This window comes from Idiotropiscis lumnitzeri, chromosome 5 (genome assembly GCF_059441095.1).
Source record: "Idiotropiscis lumnitzeri isolate Australia: NSW breed Sydney's pygmy pipehorse chromosome 5, RoL_Ilum_1.0, whole genome shotgun sequence".
Lineage (NCBI taxonomy): Eukaryota > Metazoa > Chordata > Actinopteri > Syngnathiformes > Syngnathidae > Idiotropiscis > Idiotropiscis lumnitzeri.
Genome location: NC_142395.1, coordinates 9,914,287 through 9,938,877, shown reverse-complemented (window position 1 = coordinate 9,938,877; position 24,591 = coordinate 9,914,287). Strand labels below are relative to the sequence as shown.

Genomic DNA, 24,591 nt, shown 5'->3' with positions numbered 1-24,591 from the left:
ATGTGAACATCACCTTCACTATGAAATAAGGTTTGCAGTCTTTAAATAGGATTACAATCAATAACATTTAACACATCTAGTGGTACCTAAGGCAATCTCTTTTTATGCTTACACTGAGGTCTGGGGGTGCCATGCGACTGACTGGTGACCAGTTCAGGTTGCAGTCTGCCTTTTGTCCAAAATTAGCTGGGATAGGCTCCAGCACCATCCCGCCATCCTGCACAGCATAGGTGTCAAACTCCAGTCCAGCAGGGCCTCTTTCCTGCATGCTTTAAATCTCACCTGGCTGCAACACACCACTGAACGGGAATGACGGAAAACATGCAGGAAAGTGGCCCTCCAGGACTGGAGTTTCATATCTGTGCCTTACAGGACAAGCACTGTTGAAGATGAAACACACGTACATCATACTGTTCAAAATCAAATTTTATTTTTTTTGTATTAGAATTAGAAATCCCTTTATTGTCAAAACCAAAAACAGATCATGACAGTAGAAAAGCGCAATCCAAGTGAAAGCCCATTTACCATTTACCAAGCCTATTCCTGTGGAAGATGGGGCCTGACATATAGTACGTTGTATGAGAGCGCCGACCCTGGGGAGAGTTTCCACTTTCAGTTGAGTTCCTTCCTTCACCATAAAAAGACTGATTCTGAGTTCACATGACTGCAATCACTGCACCAGCATTCATGCAAGATACTTAAAGGGGAAGTCAACCCCCAAAAATATCTTTACAATAACATGTTGTACGCACCTCCACTAGTCTAAAAACTGCATTCTGATTAATATAAGATGAATTAAGCATCACATTCCACTTGCTTTTTATCCATCTCAGGAGGTGGCCATTTTTTCTTTTTTTTTTGGGGGGGGGGTGACCATTTTGCTACTTCCTGTCGAGTGAAAATTGAAAATGACATGACAGTTGCTGAGGACTGAAGCTAAGCCGTGAGCAACTAAGGTGTTATTTTCAACTGACAAGTAGCAAAATCGCCCGCCCCTCGAGTGATGGATAAAAACGGGTGGACTTTGCTGTTTAATTCATATTCCACAACAGCAATATTAATGAGAGTACGGATTTGAAAAAGTTCGAAGTTGAACTATTCACACTGCATGAAAAAAAATGTAAAAAGGTGCATATGGGCAAAAAAAAAATATACATTTGAATTTGATATGCAGTGCCAACATAGCCTTATATCAGTTGAACTCAATAAAGATCAAATTTGGTACATATACATTTATGTGTTAAGTTATGCAACTCTCCTCTGTAGGCGCGGTTAAAAAAATATTTCTGACCTTCTTCTGCACCTCTGCGGTATAACGGTTGCATGGGTCTGTGTACTCAAGATCCTGAGCATCATTAAATAGTCCAACTAAGAATATACGGTCTTCTAGTTGTTAATGTTAACGTTAAAATAAAATAACTGGAAGAAGTTCAATCTGAACTCAGTCTATTTAGTGCAGAACCATATGTTTGGCGGCCTGTTTTCATCTCGTCTTTGTGTCAAGTTGTCATTTTAGTTATTAGTTGTTGTCGTGTTCATACTCGTTTTAGTCTAGTCATGTTTTAGTCAACACAAAGTCTGAGCATTTTAGTCTTATTCTTATTTTAGTCAGAATTGTCCATGAATATCTAGTTTTAGACAAAAACTGATGACATTTTAGTCTAAGATAACTAATGACATTTTTAGCAGTGGAGGCAAATTCTAGTCCAGAAAGCCACAGGTGCTTCTACTCAACTGGCGGGTAAACAAGCTCATTCATCTCCCAGTTGAGAAAGAAGCACCGGTATGATCTAAATCCAAGTTATGGGAAGGTTTTTACTTTATGAACCTGGATTTGCCACCTATGCATTTCAGACTAGTGTAATCTAGTTTTAGTCAAGACATTTTAGTTTAGTTTGAGTCAAAGAAATTTCAATTTTTGTCTTTTCAGTAATGCAATCAGTATATTTAACCGTGTCAATACTGCAAAAGTCCCTAATAGTAGAGAAGAAAGCAACGTTGTCCTTTAGCAATTTGTCCTTTGGTGTTGCTTAGTCATTTTTCAGAAGTTCCATCTTCTTCGCATCCAAATAATATATCACTCATCGGGATTCAGGTAAAGACGTTGCGACAGGAAATAGAAATAACACAGGACATTCCGTGACCTATACGTGAGATTTCATCATGTCTCGTTTTGGTCAATTGAGTTTAGCATAGTTTTTATCTTGTAAACCACATTTATGCTAATTTATTTTACTTGTTAACAATATGGCATTATCGATTAGATCGCGTTATCGTCATGTGACCAGTATTTTCAATCCATTGTCAGCATTACTTACATAATATTTAGTGATGCGTGACTTGTCAAATACAGTACACCATATTTATAGAAGACCAAGGAAATTCTCAATTTTTGCATTCACTGTGGCATTTATTTTCATATCAAGTTCTCAAGATAACACACCTTTGAAAACAGCCTCAGTTAATGTTTGGTGCTGACATAAGAATGGCAAAAGTGCACAGGATAATGAAGATCGAGAAAATCACGAAAAACAGACGGTCAATCACAGCAGCAGCAAATTTCCAATCATTGGGCGCGCTCTTTCCCTGTTGCTGAACACGGAAGCATTTGGCAATATAGTGCACTTCATCGAGGATATTGGCCAGCTGTGGTTCACTGCTGTTGACTGAGAAGCTTGAATCTTTGGTGAGGAGAAGCTCAACCTCGGGTGAGGTCGGGCGAACGCTCTCCATTCTGCCTTTGAGGTCCGTGCTGGTCGGTTCGCTTGGTGTTTTGTCCTCATCCGGACGCTTCATGCACAGAAACCAGGCACACCAATCGAAGAGGACCACACGGATCTTTGAGATTGGACAACAAAAAGAGAGATAGGACTTAATTAACATTGTTCATGTGAAATGGAATAACAACCTGTTTCCTGGTTAATGGAAAACTTCCATTTTCAGCAAGTACCTGCGTATTTCTGCCATTACAGGTTACAAAATATGCATTGATGCAACAAGAAATAAACCAGTACAATGTAAATGTAAGGCTGTACAAAAATAAATGGTGAGGATGAGAATCTGGCATACAACACAATGAAATGGACACTCACCCAATTTGGCATCCTGGCTCCGTCAGGGTCGTGATGGTGAACTTGTAAGACCACAACCGTGCCAATCACAGACAGCGCAACAATGACCATGGTGATAACAAAGTACTGAGCTAGAAAGGTTGAAAGAATAGTGGAAACTATTATCTGTCCTTTCATTGGACATGGTTTCCAGCCAATCGCAGGGCACACAGAGACGAACAACCATCCGCGCTCACATTCACACCTAGGGACAATTTGGAGTGTCCAATCAACCTGCCATGCATGTTTTTGGAATGTGGGAGGAAACCGGAGTACCCGGAGGAAACCCACGCAGGCACGGGGAGAACATGCAAACTCCACACAGGAAGGCCGGAGCCGGAATCGAACCCACGACCTTTGCTGTGTCTCACTCTGAGGCCATTGTGCTAACCAGTCGGCCACCGTGCTTCTTTATGCAATTTATCTGAAAGTATATGTTTTCAAAATGTAGGAGATATTGTAAACAGAATACAACACAAGCACCTCACAGACAGATGTGCAATGCGAATGGGTATTCGAACAAGTGCAGAGTTGGAAGACCAATGCAAAGTCTTGCTTTCATTTGAACTTAATGTGATTCACGGTAATGCAAATAGAGTGCCGGCCATGTCTTGGCTAGTATTTTGGCAGCTTGAATTAGCGAAATTTAAACCCATACAGACAGCTTCTAAAATACCCCCTGCTTACCTATAAGAGGTATTGAGGCTGAAGTGGCCGGCATAATTTCTGCAACGAGCAGCGTGAAGACGATTAGGGAGAGCAGGACTGTGATTCCTGAAAATACCAAATCTCAGTTAGCGCGTAAAAAGCCAAACTGCAAAGCCTTTGCATCTTACCTAGAGACATGCAGAACAACTAATTCATCTTGTTTCGATTAAATTATTTTAACTATTATAAAAAAAAAATGGTAAAACAAATTCAAGCGCATTTCTGTACCCAGTGATATCTTCTCCCCTGAGTCAGCAGGCAGCAGGAAGACAAAAAGGGCCATGATGGAGATCAGGATGCAAGGGATGAGCAGATTGAGTACATAGAAGAGAGTCCGTCTGCGCATCACTATGGTGTACGTAACATCGGGATACGGTTCTGGACAGCACTCGTAAATGCGGTTATTCTTCTTTCCTGAAACCACTGTGAGACAAAACAAAACATAATTGAGTTATTCTTGAAAGGTTTCTGCAAAAGAATTGCTTTACAGTATCCATCCATCAAAGGCTGGGCGATATGCGCAACATTTATCTTATATCTGGATAACGATACGATAACAAAATTACAAAGGGTTCAACAAAAACTAAGCATTTTTTGAAGAAAAAACAAAATATCAATACAAAATCATGTGGAAAGTGACAACACCGATTGCTTTTATCTGTATTTTGTTGTTCATCTTGCGTCTGTGCTCTTTCTAAAATTGGATAGTTTAGATTCTGACTCTTTGGTGATTTTTCCAATACACAAATTTGACAAACGTCCGAAGTTTAAATTAGATTTGTTTTGTTGCGCTTGTTATATTTTTCTATTCACTTGTGTGGCTGTTACACATGTAAGATCTGGTTGCTATTTAGTTCTGAGCAACAACCCCTTGTGGCGCTTTTCATCTACCTCAGTATGTTTTTTATGGTTTATAAGTTTTTCTGCATTTATACTAGCTGTCAAGCAATTATATTGTAACTAATTAATCGCAAAAAAATCAGTAATTAATTGCGATTAATACAATTTTTTAACTACTATTTTTTGTGAAGCTTGTAACAGCTACTTGAGTAATATATTTTAATTAATGTAAAACCACCACATATGAATTATATTTAAATTCAAAGATGGTTCTAACAGCTTTCTTTGATCCTTGAATATGATCTAAACAAAGACATCTTTGCAGGAATTTTGCTTTTCAATTCTCAAAAGCCATCAATTTAGTTCTGCCGACAAGCACCACACTCCAGCAGTGGAAGGTAACTTGAGCATGCTATTTTGTTCTGAGATGATGTGCTAAAGATATACAGCGAATATAGTATTAGCATTTGAATTTGGCTTGGCAAAGTAAGCAAATTATTTATTTAGGTAAATAAAACTGAGTTAAAATATATAATAGCGTTAAAATCTTTGAAAATTAATCTTGAGTTAACGCTTTAATTTCGACAGCCCTAATTTATACGTTTGTTGTCGTTTCTTTTATCCACCATGGAGCATTGCTCGCTCTCTAGTGCTCCCTTCATCCATTAAAGTTTTATTCAATTGCTCACACTTCGTAGTCTGCTTTGAGGTTGAATATTCAGAAAATACACACCATGAAGACATAACCCTAACCTCTCCTTAACGTTATTTTCAAATCTGCATTCAGTGTTTTTCACGCTACAGTTTCCCACTTTTATGTGTTGGATTGCGTGTTTGTGATGCACAATATCCAATTATTCTTACCAATAAGGTCCCACTCTCCATTGGCAACATATTCACTGATGTCTGCCTGGAGCACTGATAAGTCTAAAGAAAATCCCCCATACGTCCAGGAGCCAAACTTGAGGTCACATTTCTGAATGTCAAAGGGGAACCAGCGGAGATCGAAAGAGCAGGTGCTTTTAATGACCCCTGAGAGGGAAATAAATGTGGAATAAGGAAAAAAAACGAGACACACAATAACATAAGAATATATTCATCTAACCTAAAGGAAGCAAGGACACACGTGAAATGAGACACCAAACAAGTAACAGGAGAGTCACTCTGTCAACATCAGCAGTTCATGTATTGAGAGGAAATGAGAATAATATAGGGAATGTAGGCAGTAATCATTCAGGAGGGAAGCACCATCCAAACTCCAATTCATATTTGAGAAAAAAACGTGAGGAATTGGCTGCGAACACTGTCTTTCCAATTGCATTGTTAATCACGAGGTTAATGAGGCGCTGCATGGAACGAGCTGAGATAAAATGAGGACAATTGGGGAGCAGTGAAAAACTTTGTAATGACAGACAAGTGCAAAGATTTCTCAATCAAAAAAACAAAAGTGCGACAAATGACAATCTGGTGAGATGCGGAGAATTGGCAGAGCAACGGTTGAGAAGCAATTTGCTCCTGACGAAGGCAATCGATGCAGACGGAAATCATTGAAAGAGCAATTTGGTCCATTTTAAATGGTGAGGCAAGAGGACAGGACAGGACAGGATAGGTCAGTGCTTTTGCTTGAAGGGTGAAGAGAGGCTGAAGAGTTTCTCAATGAAGGCAGTAATCAGCGACTACAACTTGTGCCCCGGCACATATGCACACACTCAAAAATGGACAAACATACACTTGAGTCACTGGAGGCTCAATAGGAAAAAGCAAACGAGTTCAATTATGCTTTTTTTTGGTTCAAGCCTGAGGGTGGACTGAAACTTTTCATACCTGGAGGTATATGCAGACAATTTCCTGAGGAGCTAACTACAATTTTGGAATGGAAGGGGAGATCAAATCTGTTGTCTGCACTGTGGATGACATAGAATAACATCAACGCTGCGTATTAGACATTTTGACACACATTTAAATTCAGATTTTGACTGGACTCATGCAAGCACCACATTTGTGAGCAAAAGTGAGTGAGCATGCACTGTACTGAATTTTTGAATGATGATATAAAAATATCAACATCCTGCTTTTAAGTGGAACTTGAGGGCACCTTGGCAACAGTTAAAAAATGATATTTTCCAGTGGAGGGACGGAAATGTACAAATACTTTTCCCTTGATTTTACAAAAGTCTGGCTCAATCTTTTCTGTGTGCTTTGGAGTCCTATTTTTTTTTCAGGTGCCAAAAGATAAGGCATCTTTTTTTGGGTTGCTAATTTAATATTCTTTTGTGTGTTGGTTGTTTTGGCCTTTTTTTCAGTTCAGTCCTAAATTCAGTTAAAAACAAACAAACAAACAAAACAAACTTGACTATTACATGAGTGATGCCATTATAATATGGAGGAAGAATTGCTCCACTAGTGCCATTGTGAGTAAAAATAAATTCATTCCTGAATGTCCTTTTATTTATTTATTTTTTTTACATAACCATTTTTGATTGACTGCAGTGAAAAAAAAGGTCTTACTGTATATTTGAGGTTAATTTGTCGAGCAAAGTACTGTATATGGGTTCCCCACCCCCCAACTTTTAACAGGATCATTTAACATTTTCAAAGTTTCAAAGGTAAATAAAAACAATTGTGTTGATTTCATTGAACTTAACTAATAAAAGTAAATTTGTGTTTCAAAAAGTTCCACTCGAGATTATGTCTTATAAACATAGTGTCATGTTATAAAAGCTTGTATTCATATGGTGACAAAATTTGTGCGGACACACAGATGCAATGTACAATACATATATTATGTATCGTAGGTTGAGGACATATGTGAACAACAATAACAACAGCAAACACTACTACTACTATTCCATATAATGTAAAATTGTCAATGCTCCTTCAGGCCAAAATCTGACATGTTATGTTCACATCCACATCCAGTTGTACCTGTTATAAAGTAGAATATCTGGGTTCCACAGGAGATGAGCAGGAAATCGTAGAGTGTCCAACCCATTATACTGAGAGGCGTCCCATTTTAATTTATAGTCATTCCAGGACTGTGGAGCAGAGAAATATTTTTTCACACTTCATATACACGTGTGGCCTTCTGGAAAACTCAGATACAATTAACTAAGAGATGTGGGGAATTGGGAATTAACAAGTCGAGAAAGATAGGTTAGAGAAATTCTGAATCATAGATTCTCAAAGTAGCACAAACTCTTCTAACCTGACCTGCTGGCTCACAGGATTAATTTATCTATAATGGCACTATAATACAATACAATTTTATTTATATAATGCTAATGTTTTCCAACTTTGCACACCCCTGTGGGGTATAATAAATTATTAATAATAACAATAATAATAATACCAATAATAATATACTTTATAGAATATTTATAGTAAATTATTATTAATAATAATAATAATACCAATAATAATATTTTTGATAGAATATTTATAATAAATTATTATTATTCTTATTACTGCATAGATAATTGTAGCCTCAACTCTGTACATACCTGTTGTTGATCAATATTTCCCAGCACTAACAATTTAAAGCACTCAAGGTCCTTCTGCACACAAACGTGCATAACATGTACAGCTACTGGACACTTAATTAATGGTGCGACGATTATCTGCATCATCTGCATAACTGTTGTAGTATTGTAAGTATTGCACCACGGATCACATTATCTCAGGTCTTATGACTATCCAAATTGTTGCACAGCTGTCATTGGAGTGGTATTACTACACAATGGTACCTCTACATTACGGAAATATGTCATGTCTTTGTCTATTGTAGCTGCCCGTTACTGTAATTCTAGTGTAGCTCATACTGTCTGAGACCAATTCCTTGTGTGTTTTACATACTTGGCCAATAAACATGATTCGGAATCTAATACTGAAAACTGACTTTGTATAAGTGTCCTCCCACCTCAGGCTTTTCTTTTAACTGTCCCACGAAGCAGTTATATTATCAACAGTCCTGTGATCCTTGTTGCATTGAGGCAACTTTTAATGCATTTATTAGAATAAACCTGCTATTATTATTATAATTATTATTATGAATTCATTTTTTACCTCATTTGTGAGGTAATGACCGACACCATGGCTGATCTGTCCTGTCAAAAAATGTAATATAGCCCGTTATCACAAAAGGTTTTCTCACCTCTGGTCTAATTCATAAATAGACTAATGAATTAGTTTAATTATAATTACTAATGGCTGGTAAGCAGTTCTTGGACTTGGAAATCTTACCATGTGCAGCCAAATATTGGTCGTCAACACCTGGTTCTTCTCATCCTGTGAGAAAGAAAAATATTGTGGCACCAATAAACCCTTTAGGTAGATAAATATTTAATCATGCTGGTCTGGCAATTGTTAATTCATAAAAATAGTAGGTTTTTTTCTCAGTTTTCCATGTTCTGTACAAACAAAGTGATTTATTTATTTTTTTTTTTTTTTTTGGGGGGGGGGGGTGTTGTGTAGTATTAGTAGTAGTAATAATAATAACAACACGAATCAGAGGTGGACATTCCGACAGACCGGTCCGTCAATCCATCATTGACGGACGCCCATTTTGCTGATGTTAGACGATCGATGGGGAAACTAAAAAAAAAAAAAAAACACAGACTAAGCACAGACGGAAGTCGGTTTTCATTGTAACCGGGGCAACTCCTGATGCCAGTTTCGTATGTTTGTTCAAGGAGGTTTCTTAGAGGACTGCAGTGAACACATAAGAGTGAGTGGTCACGTTTTCAGGGACTGTGATAGTCGACTGTGATTGGCTAAGGAAGTGGTACCAGAAGACGACACTTCACTTTGCTATGACCACACAAATCTACAATGTTTGTTTGTGTGTAGTAGTTTATACATTTGTATTTACCTGTAAAACATTGGTGTAATAATTTATATTCAAGAATGTATCGTGTGTTTGATCGCCGGGCTTGTTGCTTCCATTGACCGTATATGGAAACGATTTGTGCTTCCCGTACAGTAAGTGGCAGAATGCACCAAAGAGCAGTAATCCGTCCACGAACCGAGAAGGAGAAGAAGAAGAAGCACAGTATTCATAAACAGTAGTTGGAGTGCGCTACTTGGATTGGATTTTATTTAACCTTGGCCAGAATGCGGAGCTGGATTTTGGTTAAGGTAAGCCACTTTAAACTTTGAAATTAAATAATAATAATAATCGCGGTGTTCTGGTTTTGTTACCCAGTTTTGGAGCCTCTGTGTTTCCCCACAGGGCTTGGGGGGCTTCCCCTCTCCCTTCCTGGTCACGCCCCTGCAGCTTCAGGCTCCTAATCCTGCACACCTGCAACTCATCAGCCTCATTAACGCGGATAACTTCAGTGCAGCCATGAGTCAGGCGCCAGATTATTCCCGTTTACGTCGTGGTACTCCGGCCCATATCTGTGCTCGCAGAATTGATCCTGCTGTGTATTTAGCCTGGTTTGTGCTACCCTGTCTCCTTGTGTTTTTTGCCCTCCTCATGTCTGCAAGGAGTTTCCTGCCTACCCACCCAAGCCCTGCCTCACCACTGCCTTCATTCTCCAGATTTTGGATTCTCTCCACTCCCCAGACTCAACTCTCCGGTCAACGGGACTCTGGCCGACCCATTGCCTCACCTCCATTCACATCAAAATAAATCCTTTCTTATTGCCATCTCTGACGCCGCTTGCTCTTGGGTCCTCTTTTCACCTCATTGGTTATATACTAACCATTACAAATAATAATACCTGACAAACTACCTGACCGACCGACTGACAGATGACGAACAACAGAAAGGCAAAATTTTGTGAAAATGTCCACCGCAGACGGAAGTCGGTTTTCATTGTAACCGGGGCAACTCCTGATGCCAGTTTCGTATGTTTGTTCAAGGAGGTTTCTTAGAGGACTGCAGTGAACACATAAGAGTGAGTGGTCACGTTTTCAGGGACTGTGATAGTCGACTGTGATTGGCTAAGGAAGTGGTACCAGAAGACGACACTTCACTTTGCTATGACCACACAAATCTACAATGTTTGTTTGTGTGTAGTAGTTTATACATTTGTATTTACCTGTAAAACATTGGTGTAATAATTTATATTCAAGAATGTATCGTGTGTTTGATCGCCGGGCTTGTTGCTTCCATTGACCGTATATGGAAACGATTTGTGCTTCCCGTACAGTAAGTGGCAGAATGCACCAAAGAGCAGTAATCCGTCCACGAACCGAGAAGGAGAAGAAGAAGAAGCACAGTATTCATAAACAGTAGTTGGAGTGCGCTACTTGGATTGGATTTTATTTAACCTTGGCCAGAATGCGGAGCTGGATTTTGGTTAAGGTAAGCCACTTTAAACTTTGAAATTAAATAATAATAATAATCGCGGTGTTCTGGTTTTGTTACCCAGTTTTGGAGCCTCTGTGTTTCCCCACAGGGCTTGGGGGGCTTCCCCTCTCCCTTCCTGGTCACGCCCCTGCAGCTTCAGGCTCCTAATCCTGCACACCTGCAACTCATCAGCCTCATTAACGCGGATAACTTCAGTGCAGCCATGAGTCAGGCGCCAGATTATTCCCGTTTACGTCGTGGTACTCCGGCCCATATCTGTGCTCGCAGAATTGATCCTGCTGTGTATTTAGCCTGGTTTGTGCTACCCTGTCTCCTTGTGTTTTTTGCCCTCCTCATGTCTGCAAGGAGTTTCCTGCCTACCCACCCAAGCCCTGCCTCACCACTGCCTTCATTCTCCAGATTTTGGATTCTCTCCACTCCCCAGACTCAACTCTCCGGTCAACGGGACTCTGGCCGACCCATTGCCTCACCTCCATTCACATCAAAATAAATCCTTTCTTATTGCCATCTCTGACGCCGCTTGCTCTTGGGTCCTCTTTTCACCTCATTGGTTATATACTAACCATTACAAATAATAATACCTGACAAACTACCTGACCGACCGACTGACAGATGACGAACAACAGAAAGGCAAAATTTTGTGAAAATGTCCACCGCTGATAACGATAATAATAATAATGAGTTACTCACCACATCCATGATCTGCCTGAGGAACATGCCGACTTCAACGTTGAGAGTCTGAGACTCATTGAAGACTGGTCTCTCCAGTTTATTGTAATCATGCAACAGGTAGTCGAACAGTCTGTGCTCATCTGGCCCTTGAATAGAAACTATGAAACACACATTATTCATATATATATATATATATATTAGTATCAGTTATCACTATTTGCTATTGCCACTCATTTCTGTTGGACAAAGTACTTTGTGAATGTATTATTATTATTACGTGTATAATTGTAAAAGTTTTATTATGCTGTATAAATAAAGTGAAAGTATTTGGCCAGCAATCAACATCAGTGTGAAACAATTCTGACATGTCCTATAATCTATTTCTTTCTGATAGTGGTATTTGGGTCACTGGTATTGTGCTCACCTCCGTCTGTGTAACTTGGATGAAAACTTGGAAGTAAGATTAGATAATGAAAGTGCACATGCACTAATATGTTATAGGAGACAGTCACTGTGGTGTGACTGCAAAAAACGTGACCCCCCCCTCCAAAAAGAAAACCAGACCCTACTTTGAAAAACTCATCTGAGTGAATTCGTTGAATTATCATATTCGCAACGTACCTTGGACTGTGCATGCACTCACAAGCAGAGCAAGCAGAACATGATGTGGATCCATGATGGTTTGAAAGAAGAAACGAGGTGAAATTAGACCTCAGTGGCGTTGCTTGTTTCTAACAATGATGTGAACGTGTCAGCGTGTGCTTATAGAATGACTCCTCCCCCCCAGGTTACAAACATTAACATGGCATGCTTAAAAATGCAAGGAAAGGTTATTGGATTCACAAATAAATACCATTCATATCATTTATTGTTTTGAGTTAGATTTTGGAGGCAGTATAAAAAAATATATATTTTTAAGTATTTTTGCAGCATGTTGCGCAATAGACTTGCACAGCTGAATGCAGCTGGAGACTGCCTGATTTTGAACTTAGAACACAAAACAGATGTGGCCATCACCGCCAGTCTTTAAATTATTTGGATTTAACACACAGAACAGCGAAACTTCCAATGTTTCTTGTTTTTCTTCCTTACACTGGGCAACTTTCACTTTTTTTCCAAAGTCAATAAGGGCACCTTTGAGAGTAAACAGTGAGATAGTACAATCAAACAGTAAAATCAAGGTCGGTTTAAAACCCAAAGTACATCAATGTAAAAAAAAAAAAAAAAAAAGACTAGGAGGAGTATGAAATTCTGAACAGATGTGTTTTAAGTTGTGATGAAAATAAAACAACCATTCACATTCAATGCCAGCAAAGTATAATGTGTAGAATAAATAAAACAGAACAACAGCTCTCATAAAGTAAGTTGTGCACTGTCCATAATGAGAAATGATACCGTATGAATCCAATACAACTTTATACAACGCATTTCACAACAACTGGAGCTGTAACAAAGCACTGTACATATGGTGTAATATAAATTAGCAGTGGGCCACTGGGACCGAACACCATAACTTCTGTCTTCTTTTATTTGAAATTTAAGAAATTAAATGACATCCAAGCTTTGATTTCCTCAATACAGGATAAAAGTGGTCTCAATGAGAGAGTGTTTTTGCTCAGCGGGACCTAGATCTGACTGTCATCCGCATAGCAATGGAAGGAAATGCTTTCATAGGATAGAACCTAAAGGCAGTAGGTACAATGAAAACAGCGAGGGCCTCAAAACAGAACCCTGTGCAACACTATACGACAAAGGGGCAAAGCGAGACTCAGAGCAACCTAGGCAAATGCAAAAGGTCCAGCCAGCCAAATCAGATCAAAACCACTCTAGAGCGCTACCACGAATGCCCACCTGATGCTGTAATCGCGCCAGAAGAATCCCGTGGTCCACCGTGTCAAACGCTACAGTAAAATTCAACAAGACAATACACACAATACACACAGTCTCCAGTAAAAATTGCCAGGAGGATAGCATTCAAACCTTGTAGTAGAATGGATACAACTCTCTACCCAATCGTAATAATACAAAGATTTTCTTCTGGCTTGCAAATATCTGTTGTTCCAGATAGGAACGGAATGTGTTGTGAAGTATTGATTAGATATCAATTTCCAATACAAAATGGCCTGCTAATGAAATGTTGACAATTTAAAAGGCATCTTAGAAATAACAAAATTATATCTTAATAATAAAAAAAAGTCACGGCATTTCGACATTTTGTGTAATATTTTGGAGGGAATATATAACCAAAAATCATTCATATTGCCTTTTAACAATTAATGCAACCATTTCCGTTTTATCATACCATTCATTGCTTTGTAATCAATTACTTTAGTCCACCTTCATCGGCATCCCCTTTCCTACTCAATGCCTTCATAAAATTCGGCAAATCATAAACTTCACTTCAAAAACACATAACCCAATTCCTTACATGTTCCTTGTGTGAGGGTATTCAAAATTCACATGTTGTCATTGTGCAACGCCGTGTACAATCGTATGCAGAATAATGTGTATGCACTCTTATTATATTGCTTTTCGCTTGTATACAAAAATTGAAAGGGCTCACACTTTGCCCCCACTAGCTCTGCGTTGCTGTAAGCACACAGCTCGAGGGCTCTGTTTTGTGCAACTTCTGAATATCTTACGACTTCGGCTTTTATGTGGCCATCAACTGAGATGTATATAATGTTTAAATGTATTTGTATTTACATGGATGTCAATTTATTTTTGCGTGAGGTATTTGTCAGACCAAATTACAGATGCACAAAGCGAAAATAAAAAAATAAATATATATTAAAAAAAACTTTCGGTCGCACACCAAAGCTCCATTCTGATTGGTTTGACAACGAAATCGGGGCGGGGACACGGCGGTAAATAGGAAGTGAAGCTCTCGTGACAAGATGCGAGGTCTGTAAACTTTGAATTCGCCGTGGGCTTTCACTTTGTATTTTGTTTTTATTATTGTCAAGAGGCACGTCGTCGAACATGCAGATGATACGGAAACGCCGGGACAACAATTTAACGTTGCGAACAAATACACAAAATAGGTTGGTTTGATCGAAGCGCTTTGCTCAAGTATGGTGTAGTAATGTAAAGCTCGTTGTTTGCATTTAAGTCAGTTACTGTTGTGTGCTCCTCCTCGCATTTTACTGACAGCGAGGCCACACGAAGCGTTAACTGGTTCACAACGTGTACGACACGACACGAAATGTTGTTTCTTGAGTGCTGACACTTGCGACAAACGAATTTAAACATAAATTTACCATAGTGGTATCTGTGACTGCTTCATTTCCTGTGCAGTCCTGCTTAAAATCTCCGCAGTTTGAGAGGATTTTTTCATTTCTATGCACATTTGTTGATTGTTACAATAAAAGCAATCTCCTTGCACAAACATAGAAGTGGAGTACTGTATGAGCCTGTTTTCTATTGTATCGACTGCTGTCAAGTTCCTTCAGCACGAGTGCATTGTTTAGGCTTTGTTCTCTAGTATTAGGGCATGGACCAATAGCGTTCTATTCGTGTTGACGACTGGTCGTGTTCCTTTTGCATGAGCAGATCACTCAGCTTTTTTGTCTGTTGTCAAAGACTGCTCCTTTAACTGTAAACACAAAATCCACTCAACGTTAAACTGCGCTGGTCGATAGCTACACGAAGGGCCTTTGAAAGACACGACGTAAATGGTTATGTAACCCATTCATCTTCTTGCCCTTGTATATCATTTTGGGAAAAATGTCAACATATCTTAATCATTGGAGTTAATAGGTTTATGGATATTAAACAAATAAAACTTGGTTTGCAATATTTTCTTCATTTTTGACTGCCATTGATATGATTAGATAGTATGTTATTTGTCAACTCACCTCTACAAAAACAGCTGCACAGCAAATATACATTTTTTAATATATGTTAAATGCCTTTATATCTAAAAATAATAGGTACGCCAAAGTAATGTGACATGTTATAATTCAGTCCGCCATGTCCTTTGTGTACTCTTGTGCAAATCAATGATCAGTTCAATTTGATATAAGCCATTTTAACCTCTTAAAATACATTTAAACAGAGTTATTTCATGTCATGGTTTTGTATCAGTTGATTTATCCATTCACAACCTAACCCTAAATGTATTCCTTATATGTTTTATGCAGCTAAAACAGTCACACCAATGCTATGGCCATAACTATGTGCACAGGACAGAAGAGAGTTATTTTATTTTACCCAGTTCCCAAGTCATTTAACATAAGCAAAAAAAAATACAAAATAATGCCAATAATTCATTTAGTGATGCTAAACAGTGAATGAGGTCAAGCTGACCCCAGAGATAAGATTAAATATTTTTTGCTTCAATTGATCTCAAATGGTCACCTGTAATTGTATCTTCTCCGGTAAACTAAAAAAATATTGTGAATAAACTGCATACATCTTTGTGGGGACCAGGCTGACATAAAAATCTTAAATTGCTAAACACAGATTGTGTGAGACTTTATTAATTCTTAATTTCACAGTTTTACATTGTGAATTTCACACCAATTATCCAATAAAATTAATTATCAGTCCTGAAATTTATGTAACTGGATTTATCTGTTTTAGCAGCAGACTTGGTTCGAAGCAGAACATACCAGAGAAGAAAAGGCAAGATTTCCATTTAGATTTGTGGTTCTGCCTGACTCTGCAGAACTGGATTCTAGACTTTGGACGGCCTATTGTCATGGTAAGTCAGTATCTATGGTCACTGGATTTGCATTTGCTGAGCACTATAATTTTCTTGGTGTACCGTACATAGATCATGCTTCCGCTTGAGTGGTTTCCCCTGAACAAACCAAGTGCCGGAGACTATTTCCACATGGCCTATAATGTCATAACACCTTTCCTCATGCTTAGGGTAAGTGTGAACACGTCAGTACAAATTTGTCTTCAGATATCAAGGACATATCCGGAGTTGGGCACTTGACCCTTTTTTGCCAGTCAGTCCCCCACCCTCCGGCCGCATCTTGTTACCGTTCTGGCCTCGACCCTCTGGCCTTGCTCATAAAAATTGTTGGTCGCCCGACCCCATAAAGCTGGGAGGGCACCTGTACATGACGCAGCTGCGGGCGAGATGCTAACGGCGCGGGTTTATTTAAAGATGTTTGTGTGTGAAGAGACGTGAGACAGCAGCGGGCGATCAAGCGTGCCTGAATTTACTTATTTTGACAACACATAAACTGCTCTTCCCATCTGCTACTAGTTCATACCATTACAAGAGGGGGGCAATAAGGAAACTCCTGTCTCATGTCTTTTCATACACAAACAGTTGATAGCGGTGCTTCTCATGCGTTCAGAGACAATTTTTTTTCGCTTGCCCATTTTGCAAGTAGGTTCAATCAGGTACGAGGGCTGATTCGTGGGCTGGACTGAAATCCATCTCTGGCCTTTGTTAATCGAACCCATCCATCCATTATCTGTACCGCGTCTCCTCACGAGAGTCACGGGGGGGCTGGAGCCTATCCCAGCTTTCTTCGGGCAGTCGGCAGGGTACACCCTGAACTGGTTGCCAGCTAATCGCAGGCCTTTTTTAAAAATTTATAACCCCTCGCCCCAAAAATGGGCATCCGGCCAGGCCAGAGAGACGAATGTTTCCACCCCCAGGACAGACTGCCCAGCTCTGGATATATCAATGTAAAGTTATGAATTTTGAATGAGATGAGAAATGACTTGAAGTCCCAGAAACTCTGTATTTGATTTTGAGGCAAATTATTTGCTACAGCAGGCATATTGTGTACTGTTGTCACTTTACCTGTTAGTTGATTGAGCGCAGTCCGAAGGCGCTGCCTCGCTCAGCAGTCTACCTCTGCATCATCACTTTTGTCATGGGAGCCAGTATCCACCTGGTTGGAGACTCTATTAACCACAGACTCATTCTGAGTGGCTACAAGCTCCATCTGTCAGTCAGAGAGAACCCCATCATGAGAGATCTCAAACCTGCGTCACTGGTAAGGCTCTTATTATTTCTGGTTAACCACAGTGTGAGCTACGTGACAGAACCTAAGCGTCTTGATTTTTCTTTCTATTGAGTTCATACTCATGTTTTGTTTGTTGACATTTTGGTAATACGCAAGATATTCTAGAAAACAGTGGTTCTCAAATTGGGGGTCTTCAAGACATAGCTTGTGAACTTGCAAAAGAATTTGCAATAAAATATGACATCATTTTAAAAAATGTAATTTGTACCAGTGTAATTACATATGGGGACTGGCACCCCAATAAAAGAAACTCCTCCCTAACTTGTCTTTGGCACAATTACAAGTTCTGATATGATTGTAACGTAGAGTATGTAAAAAGGCTTTGCTGTAATTACATTGCTGTACTGCTCATGAATATGGAAATCAGCTTTCCTCTGATTAGTAGTTCGTGATTTATCAGCTGTTGACACATTGGGCACCCTGAACGGCGAGCCTCTATAAGCTTTTGAGTCTGTGCATGCAGTATATCATGCAGTTCTTTATCACAATTAATAAACCATAAAAGTGATGAAAATGACCTTTGACCAGGCACATCGACGCTAATCAAGGTAAATATTTTTTTGTGTGGCTGCGGGGCAACAAGCTAATGCTAATATTAGCCCCGTGTGGACTGCAGTAAAATTTAGTCAGCTCATTTTTACCTTTTATCGCCTCTTTCAAACAATCAACAATGCATAAAACAATGGGGGAAAATAGCTTTTGATTCCATGGGACCTTTAATATTTATGTTGTTAACTTACAAACATGTTAGCATTTGATTAAATAATCTACAGTGATATATTAAGTTAAACTAAGAGGAAGAATTAGAGTATATTAAATTCTGGACCGGTAGATTCAGCCTAAACCTGCCTGCACCGATAATCAACTTTTTCTCGTTAAAGTTTTGCCCTGCACACACCAGCAGGTGCAACGCATTTGTCGTCCAAGATTGAAGAGTTGAAAAGTTCGCCCGCAGTTCATTCCTCTACCCAAATCAATTAAAAAAAGTAACAAGTTGTGCTCTAGTCAACTAGTCTCGAGAACTCGATGTTATTGATCAGCTTGTGGGCAATACTGATGTCCAAATAAATAAAAATTATATTTTATAATCTCATCATTTTAAGATTAGAAAAGGGAGAGTTTGGGGATGGAAAAGATACATAACAGTCTTAAATATTACAATACACATGATTTGTAATTCATAACTCTTAACTGAACATTTAGCAATATCATGACAGCCACATACTACAGTACACAGATGAGGGAAAATGCAGTAGATGTCACTGTTGCTCAAGAGAGGACAACACTGCATTGCTTTGTAGTTATGAAAAAAAGAGTAATTTGAGATGAATGTGTTGTAATGATTCAGACTGCTTGGCTATTTACAGATTGACTCCTTTGAACTGCTGTATTATTATGATGAACAACTGGGACATTTAATGTGGTAAGTTGTAACAATATTCATGGATAATGAATGTACCCAAATTGGATCACTATATTACACATGTGTTTTGACAAATACTGGAGACATAAAATTGAAGTATATGACGCAATCAGGCTGTAAAAAAGAAAAGAAAAACAAACAGACAGGTATTTTCTTGATTCACTGACTGATTTAGATTTATGTGAAGATTTGATCTCACCAACCTAGCAGTCTTAACCTTAGCGTCATTTTAAAATCAGGTACTAGCTTTATACATGATGAAAAGTAAAAGAATGGCTACATTACAGTATATTGCAGGTGTGGGCAAACTACGGCCCGGGGCCACATGTGGCCCGTTAAACGTTTTAATCCGGCCCGCCAAACTTGAAAAAAATTAAATCAGTAAACCTTGTTAATGTTTTATTTTTTTGGGGGGGTTTTCAAAGACATATATAGTCGTAATGCTTTTGTTCACTTTCATTTAAAATTAAAGGTATTTTATTTTTCTCCGATGAGGCGAGGTTACCAAAACTCCATTCATCTTCACCTGGTCCGGCCCCTCTGTTAAATTTTAGAACCCATTGTGGCCCGCCAATCAAAAAGTTTGCCCACCCCTGGTATACTGCGACACTTGACGTAATTATTAAGGGGAAATCATGAATATGACTCATGCAGTGCAGCTCATAAGATGCCATGTGTGGTGCTTTAGGTATATTCCCTTCTTTATCATTATCTTCATCTACTTCACCGGATGTTTCACGGAGACTACAGAGGAGAAGAAGATTCCACTCACAGGATGGCTTTTACTTGCACCCAGCGCACTCTATTACTGGTCAGTTGCTCATCATATTCTTCAAAAGAAGAATTATGTATTTTTGTATTTTTGTCCACTGGTATAAGAAGATATTGAGTCATGGGGCCTTCTTGTGGAATTGTTAAATGAGCATTACTTCAAATTTGAACCTGGTAGCCTTTCCATTTTAACACATAATAAGTACGCATCAAATTACTACATTAAGTATTTTATAGAACTGAATCATATTTGCGTTGTCCCATGTCTCCGTATAACAGAATGTCCTTATGTGGGAAACGACTATGGTACATGTGTGAAGTGTGCTGCCACTGCACTCTTCCTCACGCATGCGCAAACACACCCATACGTCACACACAAGCTTGTCGCAATGCTGGCAACCCCTATATGAACGTGCAAGTATGTATACAAAATACAGCTTTTTTTCCTTTTAGGTTTTTCTTCCACTTATTCACTCAAATTTTACCTTCCCTCCCTCACCACACAACACAGGATTTCTCAGCTGATGTCGTACAACAAACATTTGAAGCCAGCCGCGGGATGCTTTTTAGCGGTCCAGTTAGCGGGAAGTATTTAGCACGACAACAGTTAAAGCATTCCAGGACACGTTCATTTACGCCACTGTACTTTGTCTGTCAAGCCGCAAGCAATTTCCTCTGAGCAGGTAAACTGCTGGAATCGTACTGAGCCAGAATCGATTCCTTGTTTTTTTTTTTTTTACTGTGTATCCCGCTTCGCTTAATCGGATGCATCTCTCTTCCACGGTCATTACCGTTCTATGATCTACAGACCAGACGTAAATGTAAATGAATGAATTTTAAATCTTCAGCAATTCCAGTAAAACTCATGCCAAAGAAGTCATACATGTTGCCGTTCTGAATCCGATCATGGCGCAGCGGTCAAAGTTTTTCCGTTGTATGGAGCGGGGAACTTCTTGAGTTTGCGTTACTGCGGGCTTCACTATGGCTTCTAGGTTCCGGATATTGGAATTTCCGTTGTTGAAGAATCGATCGTAAATGTAATTGTTTTTCCAGGTGTTTAATTTCCGTTTGACAGAGGTCTGTAGATATAGAATACTTACTCTATATCAAACAACATCCTTTGTTTTACATTCTTTCACAATAAACATGAATAAAAATAGCTCAGCTCCTTCTTCACCACAATAGACCGATACAGGGTCCGCATCACAGCAGACGTTGCACCGATCTGCCTGTTGAGCTCCCCCTCCATCCTACCCTCACTCGTGAACAAGACCCCAAGATATGTGAACTCCTCCACTTGGGGCACAATCTCTTCCAACCTGTAGAGGACACTCCATCCTTTTCCGACTGAGAACCATGATCTCAGATTTGGGGGTGCTGATCTTCATCCCAAACGCTTCACACTAGGCTGCAAACCGCTCCAGTGAGAGTTGGAGATCATGGCTTGAAGAAGCCAACAGTACCACATCATCTGGAAAAAGTAGAGATGCAATACTAAGGCCACCAAACCGGAGCCCCTCACGGCCTTGGCTTCGCCTAGAAATTCTGTCCATAAATGGTATTAACAGAATCTGTGACAAAGGGCAGCCTTGGCGAAGTCCAACCCCCACTGGAAATGAATCCGACTTACTGCCGGTGATGCGGACCAAACTCTGACATCGGTGGTGCAGGTACCGAACAGCCCGCATTAGTGGGCTCGGTAACACATACTCCCGAAGCACACCCCACAGAACTCCCAGTGGGACACGCCTTCTCCAAGTCCACAAAACACATGTAGACTGGTTGAGCGAACCCCCATGCACCCTCAAGGACCCTGCCGAGAGTGTAGAGCTGATCCACTGTTCCACGGCTGAGACTAAAAACACACTGCTCTTCCTGAATCTGAGATTCGATCTCCCGACAGACCCTCCTCTCCAGCACCCCTGAGTAGACCTTACCAAGGAGGCTGAGGAGTGTGATTCCACTATAATTGGAACACACTCTCCGATCCCCCTTCTCAAAAAGGGGGACCACCACCCCAGTCTGCCAATCCAGAGGCACTGTCCCCACACAATGTTGAGAGGCGTGTCATCCATGATAGCCCCACAGCTTCCAGAGCCTTTAGAAACTCCGGGCAAATCTCATGCACCCCTCGGGCTTTTTCACCGAGGAACCCCAGAGATAGGTGAGTCCACTTCGTATTCTTCAGGCTTTGCTTCCTCAATGGAAGGTGTGTCTTCAAAGTATTCTCCCGACTCTCCCAACGCGTGCCGAGTTGAGGTCAGCAGAACCACATCTCCACTATAAACAGGGTTAAAGGTGCACTGCTTCCCTCGCCTGATACGCCGGATGATGGAGCAGAATTTCCTCCAAGCCGTCAGGAAGTCGTTTTCCATGGCTTCACTGAACTCCTTCCACAAAAAAAAAACTATCTGACTCCTTCTTCAGCCTGACAGCATCCCTTACCACTGGTGTCCACCAGCGGGTTCGAGGATTTCCGCCACAACAGGCACCAAACACCTTACGGCCACAGGTCCGATCAGCTGCCTCAACAATGGATTCACAAAACTTGGTCCACTCCGACTAACGGGATGTGGGCAACGATCTGCCGGAGGTGGGAATTGAAACTCTTTCAGACGGGGGATTCCGCCAGGTGTTCCCAGCAAACCCTCACAATACATTTGGGTCTGCTGGGGCGGATTGGCATCTTCCCCCACCATAGGAGCCAACACAGCACCAGGTGGTGATCAGTTGACAGCTCTGACCCTCTCTTCACCCGAGAGTCCAAAACATGTGGCCGCAAATCTGATGATACGACTACAAAGACAATCATTGAATTGCGCCGTCGAGTGTCCTGGTGCCAAGCACATTTATGTGTTGAATTGCCCAGTCCTAGTTAAAAGAGATTGTTTACATTTTATTAACACTATTTGCACAAGGCAAACTATGCCTCGATTTCCTGCTAGTTTGTAATCTTACTTATTAACGAACCGCATGCATGTTTGTTGTCTTGACTCTTGTGAATGTCCAGGTTGCTTTTATTTGCTGTGGTATTTTGGCATGAGTTCCTTTGTTTCATTTACACTGCAGGTACTTGGTTACGGAAGGACAAATCACTGAACTCTTTCTCCTCACCTTCTTTGCTATGGTCGCCATGGTGATTCATCAAAGGCATCATGGCCTGAGTCCAGACAGCAATGGTCTTTTCTTGTTTCACAGTTTTAGTGTTACTGTGCTTCTAGTGACACTCTGGGTTGTTTTCCTATGGAATGACCCAGTGCTACGCAACAAGTACCCGGGTTTAGTATACGTTCCGGAACCCTGGTCCTACTACATGTTGCATGTAAAGAAAGATCACTAATTGGAACTGTTCAGGTTTGTACATTGTTACGTCATAAGACCATATACTGCATGTGGGATTGAAATCTAATTGCTTTTCCCTTTCTTTTCAGGTACAACAGCCTTTGACCAAGGAATAAGAGGATCTATGTTGCAAAAAATCTGTTACAACTGTTTTACAATGTGTTATTGTCGCGAGTATGTTCTTCTCATTGCTGAATTATTTGACAATATTTCTCAGACACTTCTCTGTTAAGGCATAACCCAATTGCCACCTGTGTATTCAACGCCCACTGTCCTGGCTGCTCGCTACTCTGCTGACATCAATAATAAAAGAAGGATGGAAAGTACAAAATCAGTGCTGTTGTGGGCTAATGTAAAGAACTTATGCTCCCAAGCGCACACAGCAAATCAAAAGGGATCCTTTTGGAGATTCTGCCCGACGCCACTGTTATGTTCAGTACATAATGCATCTACAGGACAGTACCTCGAAAAAGTGTTCGTACGCCTTTGAACCTTTTCACATTTTCTGACCTTATAATCAGATTTTTTTGATTCGATTGTATTTGATAGACCAACACAGAGTGGCATACAATTGTCGAGTGGAATGAATGTGACTCACAGTTTTTATGGGAGGGGCCCAAGGGTTTGGGTGCAGTGTGACCTGGGAGGCGGCCAAAGCCAGGGAGTTCAACTTAGCGGTCTGATCTTTGCTCTGGAGTATGGGGTAATTGGACCCTCTAATTTGGGTCTAGGCCTGTATTTCTGACAAAGGTGGATTTGTTTCTAGTGAGGTTTGGAATTTTGTCACTGATTCTGTTCTTAATCTTTAGGTACATAATTTCAAGCTCATCTTTATTACTGACATCAAGATAAATTGCCTTTTATCATTCATGTACCGGAAGCATGACATACGCTACATCATGATTAGTATTGTAATAATTTTTACCCATCAATTTTCTATACTGATTATCCTACTCACAGTTGCAAGAATCCTGAGCCTTTCACAGCTGTTATCAGGCAAACAATACCATACACCCCTATTTATAGAGCGCATTTCACAACAACTGGAGCTGATATAAATTAGTCATATAAATTAGCAGCTAATTAGAACACAAATAAATACATGCTGGGCTGGTTTCCTGACAATTACAGGGAACAGCAACATACAACGATTCATACTCACACCATGACTGAGTGGAAACGTAACCCAGGCAGCCTACATGGAAGTCAGTCACGTGATTATTGAATTGAAGGGTTAAACATTTCTGCTTGAATATTATTGCCATGTTCTTTTTTTAAATTTTTTATTTTTTCTCTGTCTATTATCTATTTATATATATTTCATCTTAACTCAAATGCATTTTAAATCAATAGAGTGTTGAACAGAATACTGTTATTTTGAAATTACTTGGAAGGGAGAGGGTTAAACTGTGTTGC

The 24,591-nt window shown here is 39.9% G+C and overlaps 1 protein-coding gene and 1 pseudogene across 5 annotated transcripts; one reads left to right on the top strand and one right to left on the bottom strand.

Annotated features, from left to right (window-relative positions):
• Positions 1 to 2,389: 2,389 nt before the first annotated feature.
• LOC148336870 (neuronal acetylcholine receptor subunit alpha-7-like) lies at positions 2,390 to 12,400 on the bottom strand (annotated as a pseudogene). The gene is made up of 10 exons (XR_015843159.1): positions 12,265 to 12,400; positions 11,662 to 11,801; positions 8,898 to 8,942; positions 7,584 to 7,693; positions 6,483 to 6,562; positions 5,523 to 5,690; positions 4,047 to 4,241; positions 3,798 to 3,884; positions 3,093 to 3,202; positions 2,390 to 2,838 (listed from the first exon to the last, which is right to left on the bottom strand). The product of XR_015843159.1 is annotated as a neuronal acetylcholine receptor subunit alpha-7-like (transcript).
• Positions 12,401 to 14,465: 2,065 nt separating this feature from the next.
• cln6a (CLN6 transmembrane ER protein a) lies at positions 14,466 to 24,529 on the top strand. Of its 4 annotated transcripts, none has more exons than XM_088296725.1 (8): positions 14,466 to 14,547; positions 16,231 to 16,348; positions 16,421 to 16,519; positions 17,421 to 17,609; positions 19,007 to 19,062; positions 19,751 to 19,873; positions 22,903 to 23,187; positions 23,265 to 24,529. In XM_088296725.1, the coding sequence occupies exons 2-7, from the start codon at positions 16,346 to 16,348 to the stop codon at positions 23,171 to 23,173; spliced, it is 741 nt and encodes a 246-aa protein (XP_088152851.1). In that variant the 5' UTR covers positions 14,466 to 14,547; positions 16,231 to 16,345; the 3' UTR covers positions 23,174 to 23,187; positions 23,265 to 24,529. The 4 variants fall into 4 exon arrangements, with proteins under 4 accessions (XP_088152851.1, XP_088152852.1, XP_088152850.1 ...); XM_088296726.1 differs by having other exon boundaries at positions 14,488 to 14,547; positions 16,228 to 16,348; XM_088296724.1 differs by having other exon boundaries at positions 14,506 to 14,687.
• Positions 24,530 to 24,591: the final 62 nt, after the last annotated feature.